The 23,528-nt window shown below is 37.3% G+C and overlaps 1 protein-coding gene across 2 annotated transcripts in view; it reads right to left on the bottom strand.

Annotated features, from left to right (window-relative positions):
- Positions 1-19,856: 19,856 nt before the first annotated feature.
- LRRTM4 (leucine rich repeat transmembrane neuronal 4) overlaps positions 19,857-23,528 on the bottom strand; it is a 786,543-nt gene continuing 782,871 nt past the window's right edge. Inside the window, exon 4 of one of the 2 annotated variants that reach the window (XM_034953438.3) lies at positions 19,857-21,563. In XM_034953438.3, coding sequence (XP_034809329.2) covers positions 21,342-21,563 — 222 coding nt within the window. In that variant the 3' untranslated portion in view covers positions 19,857-21,341. The remainder of the gene's footprint in view (positions 21,564-23,528) is intronic. The other variant, XM_063594586.1, reaches the window with a different exon arrangement.

Here is a 23,528-nt window from a genome sequence, read left to right as displayed (position 1 = left end):
TATTTCCTGAATCTGAACGTTGGCCTGCCTTGCTAGATTGGGGAAGTTCTCCTGGATAATATCCTGCAGAGTGTTTTCCAACTTGGTTCCATTCTCACCGTCACTTTCAGGTACACCAATCAGACGTAGATTTGGTCTTTTCACGTAGTTTTTTTCACATAGAGGCTTCACAAAGCCTCCATATTTCTTGGAGGCTTTGTTGGTTTCTTTTTATACTTTTTTCTCTCAACTTCCCTTCTCGCTTCATTTCATTCATTTCGTCTTCTATCACTGAAACCCTTTCTTCCAGTTGATTGCATTGGCTCCTGAGGCTTCCGCATTCTTCATGTAGTTCTCGAGCCTTGGCTTTAAGCTCCATCAACTCCTTTAAGCACTTCTTTGTATTGGTTATTCTAGTTATACATTCGTCTTAATTTTTTTCAAAGTTTTTACCTTCTTTGGCTTTGGTTTAAATTTCCTCCCGTAGCTCGGATTAGTTTGATCGTCTGGAGCCTTCTTCTCTCAACTCGTCAAAGTCATTCTCCATCTATCTTTGTTCTGTTGCTGGTGAGGAACTGCGTTCCTTTGGAGGAGGAGAGGTGCTCTGCTTTTTAGAGTTTCCAGTTTTTCTGCTCTGTTTTTTCCCCATGTTTGTGGTTTTATCTACTTTTGGTCTTTGATGATGGTGATGTACAGGTGGGTTTTTGGTGTGGCTGTCCTTTCTGTTTGTTAGTTTTCCTTCTAACAGACAGGACCCTTAGCTGCAGGTCTGTTGGAGTTTGCTAGAGGTCCACTCCAGACCCTGTTTGCCTGGGTGTCAGCAATGGTGTGTGCAGAACAGGGGATTTTCATGTACCGCGAATGCTGCTGTCTGATCGTTCCTCTGGAAGTTTTGTCTCAGAGGCGTACCCGGCCATGTGAGGTGTCAGTCTGCCCCTACTTGGGGGTGCCTCCCAGTTAGGCTGCTCGGGGGTCAGAGTTCAGGGACCCACTTGAGGAGGCAGTCTGCCCGTTCTCAGATCTCCAGCTGCGTGCTGGGAGAACCACAGCTCTCTTCAAAGCTGTCAGACAGGGACATTTAAGTCTGCAGAGGTTACTGCTGTCTTTTTGTTTGTCTGTGCCCTGCCCCCAAAGGTGGAGCCTACAGAGGCAGGCAGACCTCCTTGAGCTGTGGTGGGCTCCCCCCAGTTGGAGCTTCCCAGCTGCTTTGTTTACCTAAGCAAGCCTGGGCAATGGCGGGCACCCCTCCCCCAGCCTCGCTGCCGCCTTGCAGTTTGATCTCAGACTGCTGTGCTAGCAATCAGCAAGACTCCCTGGGCGTAGGACCCTCCGAATCAGGTGCAGGATATAATCTCCTGGTGCGCCGTTTTTTAAGCCCGTTGGAAAAGCGCAGTATTCGGGTGGGAGTGACCCGATTTTCCAGGTGCCGTCTGTCACCCCTTTCTTTGACTAGGAAAGGGAACTCCCTGATCCCTTGCACTTCCCGAGTGAGGCAATGCCTCGCCCTGCTTCGGCTCGCGCAGGGCATGCTGCACCCACTGGCCTGCGCCCACTCTCTGGCACTCCCTAGTGAGATGAACCTGGTACCTCAGATGGAAATGCAGAAATCACCGGTCTTCTGCGTCGCTCAGGCTGGGAGCTGTAGACTGGAGCTGTTCCTGTGCGGCCATCTTGGCTGTCTCCTCAGGTATATTTTCTCAAAAAGGTGAATTATGACTCTACTAAGGGAAACAATAAATACATTAAAATATTTCACTTAATGTATTAATGAGGAAGCTAGAAGATGGCATGGCTGGTTAAAAAAATTTTAAGGAGCATTTATAGTCAATTTGACAAAGAAGTGTTAGAATAAAATTATTGAGTTAGATAGAAAACTCTTTAGTACCCAACATGCCATACATTACCTGTTGGGGTTACCTGCTTCACCTGACAGAAATTACTCACACTTCTGTCAGACCAAACCTGCCAGTTAGTAGCTAACTTCACACTAAATCTAAAATCCTTTTCTCAAGAATAAATGAGATGAACTAAGTATATTTCCCCAGTGAATCCTTGGTTGCCTTTTCTCCCATATAATTTGGAAAGAATGTGTTACCCATCTTTTCTGCCTTATTTTTGGATGCATTGAAAGAATATTGAGGATGTCTCTATATCTCAATTTTTCATGAAATGTCCCATTGAATTCCAAACTTTTGGAAATAAAGAGAAAAAGATGCAAGATTCCGGTCCAAGATACAGAATAAAAAAACCTGATTATAATTTCAATTTTTTTCTATTATTTCCTTTATTTCCCCCCATTACACTTGTAGGTATTTATTTTCTTCAGGTTCTCATCATAATTTCTCTTTCCTTAATCCAGTCTTGGGTTTAATTTATTTAATATTAATAGTTTATTCAGACAGGAGACTGAAAACATGATGGTGGAACTGTGCATGACAATTGATGAACTTGGATAAGATACTACACTGAAATATTTGAAGCAGGTGTGAATATGTGTGTGTCTGTGTTTGTTGTGTATCTGAATTACTTAACCACTGGAAAGGATTAGCAGATAAGGTTCAAAATGTTGCATATCATGCTTACCACATACTTTTATCTTGGTTAGAGAATTTTACATCATATTAGAAGCTGATGACAAATCGATCTGAGGCTGCCTAAGATTCATTGCATAGCCAGATCTTGGCCATTTTATATTTGCAAGAATGATCTAAATCCCACAAGTAACTAATTCCTCTGTAGTAGCATGTCTATAAATGTACATGCTGCAAATTGAATATATGGTTAAATGTGATTTTCGGGGCCAAAAGCAATAAATCTGTCATAACACTTCTTTTTGAGACTCATGATGCCACACTGATGAATCTGTGATAAACAATACTTGGAAGTATAAAACCATATTGGGTTTCAGTGGGCAGTTATATATGTTGAACATAAGGTAGCCTTGAGCTGTACTCCAAGTAGAAAGGCAGGCACATTATTTGGTCTGAGAGCACTACACAAATGTAGAGCTGCTTCTTCATATTCATGACTTTCTTGATCTTCTTTCACTCGGGGGAGTTACTGTATGCTTAGGTTTTAGCTCTGGCAAGACAAGCAACAATGCCTGAGATGGTGACTGCCCCATCATTTTAATCCCCTTAATACTGACTAGCAGAGCACCCTACCAGCGCACAGTGAACATGTAGCATGAACAAGATATTAACCTGTTATTTTAAACCACTGAGATTTGAGAATTATTGGATTCTGTATCATACCTAGCCTCTTCTAAACTGATAGTTTTATCATTAACATGAGAGTGAATAGATAAACAAGTAGATAAAACGCAAAAAAAACAAAAAAACAAGTAAACAGTAGCCTCCAACAGTGGTTCTCATGCCTGAATGTGCATCAAAATCACCTGGAGGGTTGGTCAAAACATAGCTTGCTGGCTTTCACTCCCAGAATTTCTGATTCAGCAGGTTCAGGCTGATGCCCAAAAATCTGCATTTCTAACACACTTCCAGGCAATGTTACTGCTGCTGAGATGGAAACCACACTTTGAAGATCACTTGTCTAAATTACCTTTCAAAAGAATATTAATGATAGTGAGAATGTGTATATTTTATCATGAAAAAAACTACAGTTATTCGAGTAGGCTGTTTCTCTGGTACCATTGATGATATAATTTAATGGAATTAGTCAATTTCATTAAATTGTCAATCAGTCAATTGACTATATTCATTAAACTATATTATTGATGGTACCGGAGAACCAGCCTACTTGAATAATTCAGTTTCCCCTCTCCCCTACAACTCTCTCATCCCCAACTTCAGGCCAAACTTGTGGAGGCGAAGCTAGGGTAGGAGTATGTCATCTCCCCATCAGCAACCTGCTTTCTTTGCCAGCTTCTCGCAAGTTAGACAGGGTGGAAGTGGGGTGCTTCTTCTTGTGACTGCTGGAGTTTCAAAGGGCCCCTTCTCATTTGCTTATGACTGTTGTTATGTGAGTATTTGCATATCTGTGTTGACAAGCTTCCTGAGCAAGATGGTTATTTATAAAGAATTACGTTTTGAGTGTTGGTGGAACTCCCCTCACTGGTGATTATTGATGGGGAATTTAATTCTAAGCCACACAGCTGGCATTTGTGGCCCCTTGCAGGACTCAGGGCACCGTCAGGACCAATTCGCTGCTCTTCATTCATGCTTCTTTTTGCGCCACTCTGTATCTGGCCCCACTACACCTGCAGGAACAGTTTTCATAAGCTCTGTGCTTTCTCATCTGATACCAGGTTATTTATTCTCTTTGATTCTTTCTTAGGTTCCAAGTGAAGATATGATCCTCATCTTCCCCTTAAGTAACAGTAGTACTTACATTTTGGAAAGAATCTTACAAAATAATTTTGGAAAACGTAGCAATTTTGTCCTTATGAGGGTGTGGCTCCTGGGAGCCAGTCCATGGAGCTTCAAGCCTTCTGAAATATTCAGAAAAGAACGGTGCACTAACTGCTAAGTTTAAATTTAGCAAACGTTCAATGGACATCTATCAGCATAGAGGTTCATCGCTCTGGCCTGGGACAGTGAGGGTTGGAGGATAAAAAAGTAACGCTCAATACAAAACTTCTATGCCCGCAAGATGTTCTTCCTGGTTCTGTCCCCTTCTCTCAATGTATTTCTTTTGACTTTTCCCAAGGTCCCTTCTTTTGTGTCTGCCGTGTATTGAGAGTCACTTGGCAGGAACCAGACATACTTTGAACATGGCCCTGGATAATTTGATAATTCTATTTCGAATGGGCTGATTTTCTCCAGGATGATTCCTGTCATATTTTGTAAACTCCCAGTAAAAGAATGGATCTTAGTACTTCACACTATGATGTTACATAATTGTTCATTGCATAGTAAATATGGTATTTTTAATCAGTGAGAAAAAGTTATTTCATAGCTGGTCCTGAGATGATTAATTAACACTTTGAAGAAAAAATATATATTGAGCTAACATTTATTGAGTGTTTACTAGGCTTGTGTTAAACCCAATACTTTCAATATCTCATTTATGTCTCACAGTAGTCTGAAGAGGTGAGTCATATAATCATCTCCACTTTGCAGATGAGAAATCCAAGATTTGTAGAGGCTAAGAACATCATCACATTCCTGAGTTCTGTCTGACTGCTGATCCAGAGTTCTTAACCAGGTGGTTATCAACCCAAATGAATTCTAGATACATTTTTAGGCATCAACAAATGAAACACTAATAAACAGATGCATTTATGTGAATGTGATTAAAGTACTTAGATACACATAAAAATAAATCAAATTGATGCATAAGAATTAAATATTAACAAAAATGAAAATACCCCCGTATTTCTGTTTTGCTAAATCCAATTCCTTCTGAATACAGATTGAAAAACAAACAAACAAACAAAAAATACTATACAAATATACACACACAAAATAACTTAGCACTCTTTTGATTCCAGCTTTGTTGTGAGCAACTGTGGGGCTTACGAAAACCTCAACATGGAGTCTTTGAAATAGTGCTTAGGGCAGTGAAGTAAGGAATCTCCCTGTGATGGCTTGGAGAACCAATAGAGTCAGAAGACTATTTTTGACATGGAAAAATAAAATATTCTAATAATATATGAGAAGCAAGCCAAAGTCAGTATGTAAGCAATTATAAAAATTCTAAAAACTTTTTGTGTATTTTAAATACTATATATCCAAGTCTTGAAAGTATTTACTAGCTGTTTTTTTGTTTTGTTTTTTTTTCCTGGACTATTGCGATTATAAAGTTTTTTTTTATATTACCCTATTTTTTACACATGTTCTACATTTCATTAATAATAATCTCATGATAAGGGAGAAAAGTACTTCTAAAAAAATTTCTACTATATTTGCTCCCCAATATCTTATTTAACTGTTTCTGAGGGATCTTGAAAGTTAATGTGGATAAGACTGGCAATTATAGCACTGTAGGAGAAAAAATATGAGAAATACGGGCCATCCGCTGCTTACTTGCTATGCCACTGTTTTTCCAACACCAGATCTCTGGGTGTCCTATAGTTCAGTCAAATTCTGGCACTAGCTACCTGGAGTTAGTGCAGACCATACAGGTTAAAGGTTTAGTTCCACAGGACTGCCCCTGCTTCAGATGCCAGATTTAAGTAGGGAACTCAGGCAGCCCACACTTCTGTCTGACTTGGCTTCAAATTTTGGAGTTTCCACACCTCTATTCAGGTTCAGTAATTCACTAGAACCATTCATATAACTCAGGAAAGCACTATGCTTATGATTACATTTTTTCAAGAACACAATGCAGGGAAAGCCAGATGAAAGAGGGGCATAGGTCAAGGTATTGGGGAAAGGGGGTTGGCACACAGAGCTTCCATGCCCTCTCTGGGTGCAGCACCCTTTCAACTTGCTGGTAAGTTGATGTGTTCCCCAACTGGGAAGCTTCTCAAATCTCATTCAAGAGTTTTGTTGAGCAACAATAACCATTGTTTATTGGTGATTAAAGTCAACTTCCAGACTTTCTCCCCTCCTCAGAGATCAACAGGGGAGTGGGGCTGAAAGTGGTGTTATTTTCTGGCAACCAGCCTCTATCCTGAAGCTGTCTAGGGGCCTTGCCGAGAGTTGCCTCATTCACATAACAAAATTACTCAGAAAAATCCAAACTTTTCTGAAGTTATGTGCTAGAAATCAAGCAAAGACCGAATACACAGTTCATTTTTTTTTTATTATACCACATCCACAGTTAAAATCTGTTCAGTATTTGGTGAAAGATAAATTTCTAGTCATTTCTAGTGACAAAACAAGAAAGATCTTAGTGAAAAAAGGAATTTCAAAACATTTTCTGTTACTTGGAAGTCAATCAATAAAATGTGTTTCAATCTCAAATGTAAACATTTGTAAAGCTGTCCTTCCTAAATGCTAATCTACCAGTCAATCACCATGAAATCTTCAGCACAGCAAGCACAATTTGTCATGGATACCATGGAAAATCATTTTTCTCTTATTAAGACATGTACCATTTCACCAACTAACTAAAGTTGCTAGACCATTATGGGTTACTACAATCATTGAATTCCGTCTTTTTTGTCTCTGTGAACCAAAAATGTCCAGTGAAACAGTCTGGTCCTCACTGTGGCCAGGAGTTTCTATAATAATTTCTGTGTCTTCGTCATTTTGGCCTGTCTTCGCCTAGAAAAATTCTTTAAACTCATTCAATGAGTTGATGCTTAAATACTTAGATATTGTTTGCATAATTATAAGAGGGAGTAGTTGAGTAGTTGAAATGCTGCCATCACTGGCTGTGTTAGTCTAGTACACTCTAAGATTTTATATAATATTTTTGGGATCACAACCTCATTGTGATCAACATGGATATGGGCATGTGGTATGTACATTTTGGGAGTTCCCTATAGGTTTGCAGAACTATATAAAATTGTGGGGAGTTACTTGCCATATATTTTAGAAGGCAAATTTTAGGGACACTTTACTATGCAACAAGCTTTATGCATAAAACTCTTCAATGCTTTACAATTTAGGTGGAGAATCAAGACTTACAAAGAAATAATGCTAAATAATAATATAGAATCAATAAAAATGTAAGACAATAATAAAAGATATTGATGAGTTGTTATCTGATTAACTTCCAGATCAAAACAAATAAATCACAGGAGTTTAGAAGAAGAAAATTACATTCAGTGTGACTCTGTTTTCATACTCAGAATCTCAATTTAAATAAAGGAACAGAAAAGACTATTGCTGATTTGTGATTCAATCTAAAAAGTTGTGGGAGAAGTCATGTCTCTAGGAAATGTTTCCAGATTTACAATATCCAAATGTATCTGTCTCATCACCACCACCACAATTTCTTGCAAAAGATATTTACAAACCATTCATAATTCTAGCTTCAAAGGGTAACTATTTGCTACTAAATTAAAGCCAATTTAAGCATTTGCCATGTATAACTCAGAGCGTTATATTTCATTATTTGCTTTTTGACACCTTGAAGAAATCAAATTAATATTTGGGTTCATGTTTCAAATTTTTTTGACGTGTTTTTACTGTTCTCTGTTAAAACAAAAAAGATGGAAATTTAAGCGTTATAAAAGCCTGACAATATATTTTTACAAAGAAAATACACTTGAAAAGGAAAATTACTTTATCTATGCAGTAGCTAGACAACATTTTCCATATTTCTACACAGAGTAGGATAAAATTACATTTAGCCAGCAAGAATTGGATCTTTGGGGATCCAACAGCACTAATTGTAAAGAAGTAATGATTTCAAATAGCTAGTTCATTAGCTTACATGTAGGCAATTTACCTTGCTCTTTGAAATAAGAAATAGGACCTTGAGAACAGACATATACAAATTAAAGACATACTCCAGGCAAAGTAATTTATCTTACTTTTGATGATACATTATTAAACAACTTCTGTGATTGCTCTGGGGATAATTTCTAGTGCCAAGCAAGGGTACCTCTGTCCTGCCCTTTTTGATATACTCATTTTAAGAAGATAGATTCCAAAAGGCTAAGATATTCTTTGAAAAGGTAACATTGAAAATGGAGAAATACGACAAAGGGCTTGAAAAGAACCGGGCAATAAAATTCTGAAAAATAAACGTGACAGTGGGATGAGTAAGAACAATCAAGAGATTTTGAGGGTAGCAAATTAAAAAAAGAATTGTTATAAAAAAAAAACAAAAGAGTAATTAAAAATACAATATCAGTGGATGTTGCAAAAGATTTTCTGCTTGACCACACTTTAGTTAAGCTCTAAACTTTATCCTAGGCCCATATGTATACTTCCTTGTAAAATCCAGTAATAGCAAGGAACCCTGCTAAGTCAGTTTAGCAAGAACCTCCTATTCTCAATATCTGATCCCCCAGTATCTCAGATAGCTGATCAGGTTTCTCATCCTCCACCATCCCCCAGGTGTTGTCTAATCACCCTGGCCTGTCTTCAACAAGAATCTTGGTAGGTTGGTTTACCCAGAATCTCCTTTACCTCTGATGTTTCCTCTTAGTAATTTTCCATCCACTGGCCCCAGACTTGCTCTTTGGCTACAAATTTCCACTTGATTATGCTGTACTCAGAGTTCAGCCCAATCTATTTCCCCCACTGCAAAATCCCATTGTCTTGGTCCCTATGCCTATCTTGATGGTTATGAATAAAAGTCTTCTTTGTTATGCTTACTTGAATAATTTTTTCACTATGCAAATATGTAAGATGTTTCTCACTGGATACTAAAGTAACTGGTTAACAACATTTCAGGGTCACAGAGACATCTTTGTATTTACTTCATAAATTAATTATTTTGGGTGGATATTTTGGTATTGGTATTAGTCGTAGTAAGCTATGCTTTGTAGCAGTAACAAAATCCCTGAAATCTGTTTTTGCACAATACTCTAATTTCCAGGATTGTTGAATGTATTTAGGTGGCTGTATCTGGAACCTTTTACTTAACAATAACTCAGGGAGCCAGGATCTTTTCACCTGCTACATGGACAAGAAAAAAAGAGAATGGAGAATTCCCACCTACCTATTCTTAACTGCCACAGGTTGCAAACAACAAATCACTTCCACTAATTTTTATACTCCCAAGAACCCAATCACGTGGCTCAAATCTAACCATCAGGGATACAGAGAATGGTAGTTTTCCTGTGTTCTACGGGGAAAGAAAATGATCTGGTGAAGGCATGGCATAGTCTCTACCACTTACTCTTGGGCACATATGAACAGTAAACTGAGTTATCAAAGGCTTTTAAAATATCTGTATTTGAAAAGGAAAACTATGTCATCCAAGCAGCAGCTAGTCAACACTTCCCAAATTTCTCTACAGAGAATGAGATAAAGTTGTGTGTGTGTGTGTGTGTGTGTGTGTGTGTATTTTTACAAATTTAGTTGATAAAGCTTTACAAATTTGTTAAAGAAGTCTTCCATGGGCCATGCATATGTTCATTCATTTGTTCTACTTATTAGGAGAAAGAAGACCTGAATTATAAGTTGTGACATGTGAGAATAAAGGGGGAAGCAGATGAAAATCATTCTTCTGGAAAGGAGAAAAATATTGATTGTGTAATAGACCATTAAAAAATGGCCATTATCAAGTGTTCTTGGCATAGAATTGATATTAAATATTTGTCGGATAATTTTTGGGCCCAAAGAGGGGACAAGAATTCTTAGAACCTGCAAGCAATGTTTATTCTGTGTGGGTATTTTTGTTTGTTTGTTTGTTTTTGGGTTTGGATGTTGAGTTTAATGACACCTCATATGCACCAAGAGGATATAAAAAGGTTTCTTATTAACATGAAGAATCTTTCTGTGGAGAATAGGGCAGGCTCCCAAGCTGGTCTAAAAATGGTCTTGAGAGCGAGGAAAAAGGCTTGGGATTTATGGTGCTTACAAGCTGGGGCTGGAGTGTAGGTTCCTATGTATAGCCTGAGGCTTGCATGGTTTGAACTTCCCACTGACACCAAAAAAGAGAGCACTTAGGCTTTCCTATCAACTTACCTAGACACTGGGCAGAAGGGGAGTGGTGAAGAGTGCAGCATGAAAGATGTCAGATGCCAAACATCAAAATGGAGTCAGAGTTTATGACAGTTTTTCTCAATCTGATCCAGTTTATTTCAGTCTCATTATATAAACAACACAGTTAAGCTTATTTTTCAAAGAAATTTATGTGTGTATGGGGGGATTGTGAATATTAATAAGAAATTGGACAATTTAACTTTCAAGATCTAAGAAGATTCTTTACACAAGCTTTGAGATTTGTTACACACATAGATATTTAATATCAAAAAAGTAAAAATCATGCACTACTCAAATAATCATTCTCTTACTGTCAGGCAAAGTCCTTGACCGTCCTTGGTGTAAGAAATCTCCATGGAATAAAAGTTGGAATGTATGCTGAAGTTAAAAAACTAAAAAATGCTATTCAAAAACGGTATCCTCACAGTAATTTTATTTCTTTTTATTTTTATTTATTTATTTTTTGAGACCGAGTTTTGCTCTGTTGCCCAGGCTGGAGTGCAGTGGCACGATCTGGGCTCACTGCAACCTCTGCCTCCTGGGTTCAAGCAATTCTCCTGCCTCAACCTCCCAAGCAGCTGGGATTACAAGCATGCACCACTATGCCCAGCTAATTTGTGTATTTTTAGCAGACACGGGGTTTCACCATGTTGGCTGGAACTCCTGATCTTGAACCCCTGACCTCAGGTGATCCACCCACTTTGGCCTTCGAAAGTGTTGGGGTTACAGGCCTGAGCCACTGCCCCCGGCCCTGACAGTAATTTTAAACACGAAAATTATAACATGGATTTGTTTTATTCATTTCTTTCTTTCTGTTTTTTTTTTTTTTTTTGAGACGGAGTTTTGCTCTTGTTGCCCAGGCTAGAGTGTAATGGCGTGATCTCGGCTCACTGCAACTTACACTTCCTGGGTTCATGCGATTCTCCTGCCTCAACCTCTAGAGTAGCTGGGATTACAGGCATGCGGCACCACGCCCAGCTAATTTTATATTTTTAGTAGAGACAGGGTTTCACCATGTTGGTCAGGCTGATCTCGAACTCCCGACCTCAGGTGATCCAGCTGCCTGAACCTCCCAAAGTGCTGAGATTACAGGCATGAGCCACTGTGCCCAGCCTCATTTTCTATTTAAAAAATTTCATTATAAGAACACAATATGAGGCTATAAGTAGACGCTCTTAGATTTCTAAGTGTACAATACAGTATTGTTATATATAGGCGCAATATAGCAAACTTCTAAAAATTTTTCATCTTGCATAGGTGAAATTTTATACCTGCTGATTAACAATTCTCCATTCTCCCTTCCTTCAGCCCCTGGAAATCACAATTTTATTCTTTTTATTACATACCTAATGTATGTCGGGCTCCAGAGTCTCGGCAAGTTGGAAAGCCCTTAAGTAGTTGATAGGCAATTTAAAACAAGAACAGCATAAGCTCTCCAGTCATTCAATGTTTAATTTAGGGACTGGAAAATTTCAAAAATAATATGTATTTCATTTTACCTCTCCTGTCTGCCATACCTGCATAACAAATTAGAAATTGGCAGACAGTTGATAAGGAGAAAATGAACTCCAGGATGTGCTTCTCATCTCAGGTACGAAGAGTCATCACAGTTTGGGGCTCAGGGGATATGTGTTATCTCCCACAGAATGGAAAAAACGTTCAGAATCATAAGATCTTATAGTTGCAATGAATCAGCTAGGCACGGTGGTATGCACCTGTGGTCCCAGCTACTGGGGAGGCTGAGGCAGGAAGATCGCTTGAGCTCAGGAGTTCAAGGCTGTAGTAGCTATAGTCAGGCCTGCAAATATCACTTTACTCCAGCCTGGGCCACATAGTGAGACTCTATCTCAAAAAAGGAAAAAAGGAATCAAAATGTCACTTTGTTCAAAATTCTAACTAATGCAGACCACTTTGTACACTATCCCTGCAGTTGGTCATCAGATATCCAACATTAATATTTCCAGTAACAAGTTTTCACTACTTGCAAGACAGTCATTTTGTTACTTGTCAAAGCAGAAAAATTTTCTCTTTCCTTAGCTTCAATGGAATCTCATTCTTATTATCAAGCTATTTCTCTGGGTAATCTTTCTGATTCTTCTTTGATGGTACTGCAAACCCAGAAAATTAGAAACAGTTCTCACTTAATTTAGAAAGTTTATTTTGCCAAGGTTAACACAGCCTCAGAAAGTACTGGTGACATGTGCCCAAGGTGTTCGGGACACAGCTTGGTTTTATACATTTTAGAGAGACATAAGACATTAATCAATATATGTAACAAGTACATTGGTTCTTTCCAGAAAGGTGGGGACAACTTAAAGCAGGGAGGGGGCTTCCAGGTCACGGGTAGGTAAGAGACAAATGGTTGCATTCTTTTGAGATTCTTTTGATATTCTGAATCAGAATATGCATCTAAGTGAGCAGAAGGATGACTTTGAATAGAATAGAAGGCAGGTTTGCTCTGAGCAGTTTTCAGCTTGAATTTTCCTTTTAGTTTAGTGATTCTGAGGGCCCAAGATATTTTCCTTTCACAGTACTTTTACAGTTATCCAGGGTTATGATATGGTCCTCCTTCCCTTCTGAATCTACACACCCTCCATAATTCATTTCTCTGATTCTTAGGATTCAGCTTCAAATTCTAACATATATAGAACCATCATTTTTTTTTTCTGAGTTTCAGATCTGCATATCTCCCTGGCCACTGAATGGTACCATTTGAAAGTTTTTAAGCCTTTAAAACTCAATATGTCTAAAAAGGCATTTGTTGTGTTATACCACATACAAGGTTGTCCTGCCTGTGGCTGCTTTCTCAGAGAATAATATCAACAGGTCAAGGCAGATATATGGGCGCTTTCCTTAGTAACTCCTGCCCATTTTCTCTATCATTGCCTGCTTCCAACAGCCAAGACCTACCATTTCTACTTTCTAAATAACTCTCACATTAAGTGTTAAGAAGCCATAGTGCATAGGTGCTAAGGGTTCTTCTCTCCTGAGGAGACTTCCTGGCTTTGAATCATGGTTCTATCACTTACTACCTTAACCTCTCCTTGGTTGCAACCTCATTGTAAAACGGGGCCCATGAAACATACTTAATTTAAAACGGTTTTTGTGGGTTATTAAAATCAAATTCTTGGAACAGTGCATGGTAGATGATAAGCACTTTATGAATCTTAATTATCCTTTTAATTTTGTTCTTCTGTCAATTCCCATTGGAATCTTTCTAGATAATGTCTTCATCCTTTCTCAAGTGCTATCTTACAATAACTTCTCTAAAAGTTACTGGTATTCAAAGTTCTGGTCTGGCTCCTTCCATCCAGTCCTCATACAAAAGTCAAAATAGGTTTATTGAATCAGTAAGAACCACTATGACCCCGCCCCCCTCCCCCATGGTTGCTAGTAGTATAAATTCTAGACTCCTAAAGTTCAAGCCCAAGCTCCTTAATATAGTTGCCCCTGTGTTGTATTATCTATCCTCTAATTACCTTTTCCACTTCATTTTGGACCACCTCTTCCCTTGCTTACTGTATTCCAGTTCTTTGAATCATTCATGTTCTTTCTTATCTCTGGGTTGACTATTGCCCTTGGAATACTCTTTCTACCCCATCAGCCCTCCATGCAGTACTTCCACTCTTTCCAATTATGCTACTCTAGTATGTTTCAATTTTACCCCATTCTTCCTTATTGTAGCATCTTTGGTATGCAGTATAATTGATAATTTTCTAGTCTGTAAAATATCCCAGGAGATACTGTAATCTCTAATAGGACAAAGATGAGTGGCTGGTACATGGTAATGCTTAATAAGCACTAGCCTAATGAATGAATACATTTTAACTAAAAGCTGCCAGCCAATATTTTTTTTGCATTTGGAAAAGGGAAAAAGCGTATTCTCACTATCTATGTTTTAGTCACCTCAATCTCTGAAGACAGAAATGTTTTGCCCTAACTGAATCTTTTATTTTGTCTAAAATTTTCCAGTTTGTCTAAAATTTTCCAGTTTATTCACGAATTCTGTTATGACTTCCAACATCTTAATATGCTACTACTCAACAAACTCTGGGCAAATTTCATAGCTAACAAACACTATGTCCCAATCTTAGTCAAACCATGATAAAATACTGAGCATTCTGATCCTCTGCTTATATAGGAATTGGTGTTCTATGCATTGTTTACATAACATACTCTGGTCACAAGCTCTGAACGCTTCCAGAATCTTGCATTAGTAAATGTTAGAACTTTCCATGGACACTAAAAGTTCCCATTTATCTTTCTTAGGTGACCCTTCATCAGATATACAATGTGTTCCTAAATGTATTTTGGGGAAAACTAACTCTGCGGGTTCCCAATAGCATTTATTTAAATGAAGAATATTCCACAATCCAATAAAATTGGGAAATGCTGAATTAAAATAGCATCTTTACTACAGAAATTCACAAAGCTTTGAATATATTAATGAGTACTGAGAATATCTGGGCTGGTGGATAAAATATGAAGCTTTCCCCTTAGCTTGACTTGACCTTAGATCCCTTTTTGTGCAAAGTACATTTTGGGACTAGTGAAAAACCAGCTTGGGAAATGCTTTTTCTAAGCAATAGAGCTACTTGAAAACATTGAAATTCTGTATAAAATTTTGTTAATTAAAATATTCTATGACCTTACTAAGAAATATTTTAATACTCTATGTGTCTAAAACAGAAAAGCAAACCATATAGTCTTTCCTTATAAACACATTTGGAGTTCAGACCTACTCATAATTCCAGCTAATCTTTCTTTCAAGCATTCATTTGCTAGAATAACCTGGCTATTTTTATTATGTACTTTTTCTTCTTAAAATCAGTTGGCTCATTCTCATAGATATGTTGCAGCTGTTTGTGTGTATGTGTTTATGCATTCCTGCCTGCTATAGACAGAATTGTGTCTCCCTAAAATTCATGTGTTAAAGATCCTCACTTCCAAAGTGACTGTATTTGGATATAAGGTCTAGAAGGGGGCAATTACAGTTAAGTGAAGTCATAAGAGTGAAGAATTGATTTGATGGGATTAATTTCCTTGTAAGTGGAGATATCAAAGAGCTTGCACTCTCTCTCTACCGTATAAGGACACAGAGAAAAGGGGAGCTGTCTGCAAACAAGGAAGAAGGCCCTTTCAGATACTGAAGCCTCCTAGGAGCTTGATCTTGAATTTTACAGCCTCCAAACTGTAAGGAAAATATATTTCTAAATATATTTCTATTGTTTAAGATTATGGCATTTTGTTATGAAAGTCAGAGTAGACTAATATAACTATCTAATTAATCCTGACATCAGTTATCCTCAGTTGTATTTCCTCCATTAACTAAAATCAAGTGAATATCCCCCAAAAGAGTTATAGCCAAACTCAAGAATTTGGGTGTTTTGATTCCAGGGATTTGTTATTACATAGTTCTTCCATTATTTTCAGTAGAATAGCTTTCTTAACTAGTACAAAATCTCTGCTCATATCTGACCTCATTTTTATTCTTATGTCATTTTGAAAAGGAAACAATAATGAGTACAGTAAGTCTAAAATTTATTCTAAAACCATAATCAATTTCCTGGCTTCTATAAGGAAATAACTTTGATAGGATGAGCCAAGGTTCGTGTTGGTCTTTCTTTCTTCCCTTCCGGCAAGCATTACTATCACCTGTCTGAGGGGCACCTCTGGCCCAGAAAACAGATGAATGATTGACATCATCTAAGCCCAGTGACTTACCAGGAACTTGTTAACTCAGATAATAAAGGCTCTCCACATTTTCATGCACTTTTTGGTGGTTTATTTTGATTTTAAAATTCCTTACACTTTAGAAACAGTGAGTCTAATCCCCGATGGAATAGGAATGTTGTCTATGGAGAGATCTACTTCTCATTCATGATATCAAATTTTCATCATTTTAATTATTCATTTTCATTTAATCCAGGTATATTTGACATTTGCTTTATTGTTAGAGAGATTAAAATATATTGTCTTTGATTTTAAAAAATCTACATGCATCTCAGAAATAGGTGTACACTGTGTCATTTGTAAATGTAGAAATAGTTATCTGCAAAGGTACATGCTTTTCTTGATGGTCAAAGAAATAACATTCTTTAAATTAACATTTCCCAATTGAGTTCTATAGAAAATTAGTTCTGCAGGATTTTTTTTGGATATTAAATTAAGGAAGGATACTGTAGTTTAATATGTTTAGAAAACTCCAGGTTAAACAAAGTTAAATGGGTTTCTTGACTGCAGTATGTCTGATATTGTTTAAATGTTAAATTGCCTTGTGAGTTTCCAAGGGGAGCATATCAAATGCAATATTTTCTGAATTTAATTTGATCATATAAACCTCTTTTGTTGTTGTTGTTACTGCTACTGATGTTTATTTTTCGCTTCTTTGCTTTCACAGAGAGCATCATCTGTTAGTGTTACACAGCATATTTTAGAAAATGCTCTTTATGTAAAGATACGAGCCTTTCATATTGCATGAACATATAAAACTACTATGTGCTTTAAATTAATTATTATTTTAAAGATTAACATTAAATTCTAAGTAAATATTAAATGCAAATTTTAAGTCTTCATACAGAGTCCTCAACCTAAAGAGATATAAGTATCTACACTCTATGGCAGTGGTTCTTAAAATGTAGTGCACGTACAGCAGCCTCAGCATCATCTGGGGACTTAGAAAGACATTCTCAGACCCCATATCAGACCTGGATCAGACATGCTGGGGTTAGGCCCTCCAATCTGTGAGTAGAGGTACAATAAGATGCGAAGTTAAACCACAGTTACACCTAAACATATACCAATCAGTCCTCTGTTCGAAGCTATTTCTTTATTGCATCTTGCAATAAGTAAAGCAAACTCAGCACTACGAAGAATATTTATGAAAAAAGTTAATCAGAATGTTTGGATAGTTGATTGTTCCAATCTGTATTCTGTCACATTCACAATTGCTTTTAGGCATGATTTTAATGCCCTTGCTCTATAAATACTCCATGAGACTCCTCAACTTTGAAATTACAACCTGCATAGCCTTCAGAAATTCAATAAGCATTATAGTGTAAAATCAAATTACTAATTAGGATAGTCTTGAAATAAAGCATAACTTTCTTTGAGAGGGCTCTTTAACATTTCAACATAAAAAATAAGTACAATCAACATAATTCTTGACTTCTAGAAGAAAGTGAAAAAATCTATACATTATCTAGGGTCACAATTCACAATTACACTCTTCCATGTTAAGGAAGAAGGACTCTGGGGCAATCGGTTTGCATAGCAAAGCATGATAATTAACAAAAAAAGGGATGAAAGTGCCCTCCATAGGCAAGTTTGTTCCCTATCATTTTTAGGCCCAGAAGACAATTTATCCTGAGTGTTGACTAATAGAAGCCTTTCATCCCCCTTGGTTACACCAGGGTTGCAGCATAAAAATAATTGACTTTTGGGCTTAAGTGATGAATAATCCTATTTTCTTCCTAACCCCTTTGTTGAAATATCACTATATACATATATTTGTATATATAATAAATATATATACTATTTATTTGTGTATGTGTATATAAATAGCATATATATACACACACACACACTGTTTTATCTGAAAACTTGCTTGACCCTTCATACAGTATAAAGCCTGAATTTTTCAACTGAGGACTTTTCCAAGCCTACTAAAGTAAATTTGGTTTGAGTTTTTGTTTGTTTCTTTGTTTTAATCATAGATTTCTGGAGCTCAGTGTAAACTGTTCTGGCATATGTAAATTACATTTTAAATAAGTTCTTCGAAAGTTTTCATATAAATAGGACACAACTTTTTTATAATACTATCTGTTTTGCTAGTAGTTCACTTATTTCATATTAACCTTGAGGCAACTGTTGGCCAAATATGGCAGTTTTAAGTAACATGAAGAGTCTTATGTATTTATGACTTTTTTGATTATAAGAAACAGAATTAAAACTAGAGCTGACATCAGCCAAATTTGATCGAGATTTTTCACGTGTGACCTCTCATAAATCAATTCTGGAAGGGGTGGTGTGGTGGATATGGTATATGGGGGACATTGGATAGATAGAGAAGATGAGAAGGATTAAGAGAATCCTTGTAGTTCAGAAAGACCCCCACCAAAAAATCCTTGTAATTTGGGAAGACATATTCCAAATGTATTGAATAGTTTCTGAAAACAAAATCACAATGCCAAAGAATTATCTTTAATTTTTAAACTTATAGTAAATTGATTCTACTTGAATGGTTAAGAAAACACATGTAGCCGGGCGCGGTGGCTCAAGCCTGTAATCCCAGCACTTTGGGAGGCCAAGGCGGGTGGATCACAAGGTCAGGAGATCGAGACCATCCTGGCCAACACGGTGAAACCCCGTCTCTACTAAAAATACACAAACTTAGCCGGGCATGGTGGCGGGCGCCTGTAGTCCCAGCTACTCGGGAGGCTGAGGCAGGAGAATGGCGTGAACCCGGGAGGCGGAGCTTGCAATGAGCCGACATTGCGCCACTGCACTCCAGCCTGGGCGACAGAGCGAGACTCCGTTTCAAAAAAAAAAAAAAAAGAAAAGAAAAAGAAAAAAAGAAAACACATGTAACCCAGAATATAATATTAAGAGGAAAGATAACAGAATTCAACAGCAATAGCCCTGTGTTCCAACATGAAAAAAACTTCCCTCAATTGAATTTTGCTTTAATGTGACATACTATTTGTATCATTTGGGATAGAATTTAACTTCAAGCTTTGTTTAAAGTGGTAGTAAAACAGAACTTCTTTGAGGGAGAAAAAACAAAACATGTTCAGTTAGTTTGCTGTGATGTGATGGTATTTACAAGGCTCTTTTATTAATTCAGCAGAATTTGGAATTAAATGGATGGCAGCTATTAACTTGGTTCTGGAACACTCAGCAGGGCCACTATAAGTAAGCATGCCTTAAAACATGAAACTTGTCCAAATAAAGGGTGACATAAATTTTGTAGTATAATTTAGTTTTAAAAATAAAACTAGGCAAATTACACCAGTGGACACATCAGGAGAATGTCCACAGTTAGAGAATTGCTAAGATGTAGCATTACAACATGAAAGAAGTTGAGAGAAAATGTCTCAACTGATGTGCACGCAGTGATCTCCTTTGTTAAAAAAAATGGGTGATGCTATCCATCTTCCTAGTTAGTAACCAATTTCCACACAGTTCTTTCACTTCTATAAGGTCTGACAACCTCTAACCCTTCCATGGATACTTACTTTTTCTCATATTATTATGTAATTTTATTAGAGTAAGGTCACATAGCTCTGAAAATAATTGTGAAATGTATTGGGGCATGTATTAGTCCATTCTCATGCTGCTAATAAAGGCATACCCAAGACTGTGTAATTTATAAAGAAAAGAATTTTAATTGACTCACAGTTCAGCATGGCTGGGGAGGCCTCAGGAAACTTACAATCATGGCAGAAAGGGAAGCAAACACGTCCTTCTTCACATGGCTGGAGCAAGGAGAAGTATGAGAACTGAGCTAAGGGGGAAGCCCCTTATAAAACCATCAGACCTTGTGAGAACTTACTCCCTGTCACCAGAACAGCACAGGGGTAACCACCCCCATGATTCAGTTACCTCCCACTGGGTCCCTCCCACAACATGTGGGGATTATGGGAACTACAATTAAAGATGAGATTTGGGTAAGGACACAGACAAACCATACCAGGCATAAACCACATCTCATATTCCTTTTCTACACTTCACAGGGCCTTCCTATCTGACCATGGAACACACAGAAAACACTTGATAGATACCAACTGATTCTTATTGAAGTACCCTGATATAGACTAGAAGCATTCCACAATATACAGATAAAGCACTCAGCATTAGGTGGGCTGTGGTATACCAACCACAAAATAATATATTTATTTTTCAATATTTTTTCTTTTATTGATAAAAACTACACAAAAGCTAATTGATAATTAATTTAAAAAGCAATGTTAAACATTATCTTGTGTTTAGAAATTTGTCAGCTTGGCAGTTTCATTCATTGAGCCCATGGTCATATCTCTCTTATAGCCTTAGTCCACATGAGAATGATTCTGCTGGTCTTCTCATTCGGAGATCTTCATGGCTCTCTCAGACATCCTACACAGTGAGGGCTGCCAATGGGACAAAACAAAATTCATTCTATCATGTACCATATATGGCATTTGTCTTGAAGGGTCATTCACCCAGACTTATTGGGTTTTCCAGTAGTTTTGTCAAACTCCGTGGTCCGTGGTAAAGCACATTTTCTTTTGGTACAACATAAGCTTTAATGCTCATGTTTTGTATTAGAAACTTGACCAGGAAAGAAAAAAATTAAAACAAACAAAACAAGAACAAACAGCAGTTTTAAAGAAAAAATAAATGAAAGCAATTTAAATAAAATCTGTGAGAGTTACACACACCTAAAGAGGAAAACGGTTGTTTCCCTAGCTTCCCACCCACCCCTGTTTATTTGCTCCCCTGTGGTTCTCCAGCCCAGGAACCATGCAGTGTAGAAAAATCAAATATACAAACAAACCTATATGTAGCTAGGGTGAAATCTATTTTTATAAGAACTTGACACTCTTACTATTTACATCCGGGAGGCTTTTTGTTTGTTTTATGTTTTAAAGCAAAGAAAGTTCTGCAGTCCTCCCGGTAATGCTGCAGGTGCATTCGCTGCCCTCTTCAAGCAGTTTTTTTTTTTTCTTTTTATTTTCTCTATGCCATAAATGTTTTAACAGGAACGATGAGCTTGCTCGATTGCGCGATTGTGGACACCCATTCTCCTTTAAGATGAAGGCCCTCCCTCCCCCCATGGAGCTCCCCAGTGAGGAGTTGGCTTCAGCGTTAGTTTGCAATTCTCTCAAGGTAGATGGCCGGTGCTGCCGACCTGGCGATGGTGGCGATGAAGCTGTGGTCTCGGCCCAGCTCCAGGCCAGGGCTTTCGTCCTGCTCTGGAGACACTGTCTCATAGCCCTTGGTGACATGGAGTGGCTGGTGGGCCTGGCAGTACCCGATCACAGGCTGGTCATAGCTGTAATATGGCAAGGGCTTCATGTGGTGTGGCATCTGGATATGAGAAATAGAAAGATGGGTTGATTATAAAATTGCTTTGGAAAGATAGGACAGCACTCATCAGGTTGTATTTTTGTTCTCTTTCATGCTGTTTCAAGTCATCAGCTACAAATTCAACTACAAATAAACATTAACAAAATGATGATTACTATTTAACTCAATATTGTTTTGTCAGCATATTATGTGTATAGACTTTGTACATAAAACAGTATCTTTCAACTTTTCATTGCTCTAGCTAGCTAGCTAGCCATTGCAATAACAGAAAGTTAGAAACAACCTAAATGCCCAGGGAATTTTAAAATTGATTATGTAGATCCTACATTTGAATGTAGATCTTAACAATATAGGGGAGGATCTATCTGTTGTAATACGGCAAGATATGGTACTAAGTAGAAAAATAATTAAGGTGCAAAAGAATGTATGGTATGATCTGTTTTGTGTAAATAAATATATTTACACTTTTATTTATATATATAAACATATATGTAACTTTTTATTTGATACCTATACACAATTGAAATATTTACTATCATCATGTGTAACTTTTATTTAGTTTTAAAAAATAATCACAATTTCCCATAGATTAATTCTAACACTCTATCACATATCAATACTGGACCGAAGAACTCTGGAATCATGGGAGAAGGCACATCTTTATGTTCATAATATGTAATGTTATTATTGGTTTTCAAGGTAACAAACCAAATATGTGTCTAATGTTAGTGTAATAGACCTGAATAATGGTCTGTAGAAATTCATTTAATATAAAAAGCAGAAAATATCAGTTATAATAATTTTGAATTTTGGTGGAGCTTTTAATTAAGCCATAAATTTCTGATAAAGATAAATATATTCCAAATTTAGGAAAAAGCAAATGATACTTGCTTACTTGTTGTTCTCATGCTAGAATATTTCTCATATTTGCGAGTTACAATTTGACACTCTTGATGAACAATCCACAGATGAGAAAAGTGCAAAGGCTCCATTGCCCTGTAAGGTTAGATGTTGTGGCAGGTTTTAAACTATTGACTCTCAGCTCTAAGTTCCCTTCTGTGGTTGCTTTTAGGATGCTGAGGTTTGGACTTTGCAAACCACATATCTGTTTTATTTGTGGTTTCCTGTTAGGCTTTGCCAATGGAGGGAGATGGCAAGACTTGGCAGGGAGAGGGAATTGCTCCCATTGTTGGTTTCCTGTTTTGTTTCTTCCTGCTCCAGGAATTTATCCTAATGGCATGTCTTCATTCTGGCTATATCAATTTATTCCCACAGCAGCAGGTGCTGCCTCTTTGTAGTATTTCCAACATTAGCAGTATATCCAACATTTGATCTCATCAAGCCCTCCTCAGAGACACCAGCACTAGCACCAGAGAGATTTGAGGTTCATCACCACAAAGCTTCTCCTCCAAGCTTTTAATTCTTAATGATCTTCCTTTCGTTCCCTCAGCCCTGTAAGTTGTAGGGGTGGTAGCTACTTCCTAACATTGCTGTTTCTGTGATACCATAGCAATATCTTAGCCTTTGCATAAACTTGGTTAATAACTCTATATCCAGTTAGCATTCTTTCTAAAATTTCTTTCTTAAAATAACTGATATTTTATCAGTCTCCCGACTGGACTATGTTTGAATCCTTCTGTATCTAAAAGTGCAGAAATTAAGTTGTTTTGATTTTATAATTTACTAGAGTTAACCACCAGAGGTCTTATGGCTCCCTATACTGCAGGGAGTTAACCAGTCTTAAATATAATTCAGCAAACTTATTTTTAGAAGTCATTCGTCTGTTTACTATGCAAGTTCCTCAAATGCTCTTAAAACTAGCTCTAGTATTTTCTTGCTGGTATTTTTATTAATGTGATTAATACAACGTTGACACAAATTTCACTTTCTATTCTTATGAGAATTATGTTTTTAACACCTCTCTGCTTATTAAGGGGAAAGTCACCTCCTCACAGTTTTTAAGTC

Source organism: Pan paniscus, chromosome 12 (genome assembly GCF_029289425.2).
Source record: "Pan paniscus chromosome 12, NHGRI_mPanPan1-v2.0_pri, whole genome shotgun sequence".
In the NCBI taxonomy this organism is placed as follows: domain Eukaryota; kingdom Metazoa; phylum Chordata; class Mammalia; order Primates; family Hominidae; genus Pan; species Pan paniscus.
The sequence above is the reverse complement of the archived record's forward strand: the minus strand, read 5'-3'. Positions and strand labels throughout refer to the sequence as shown.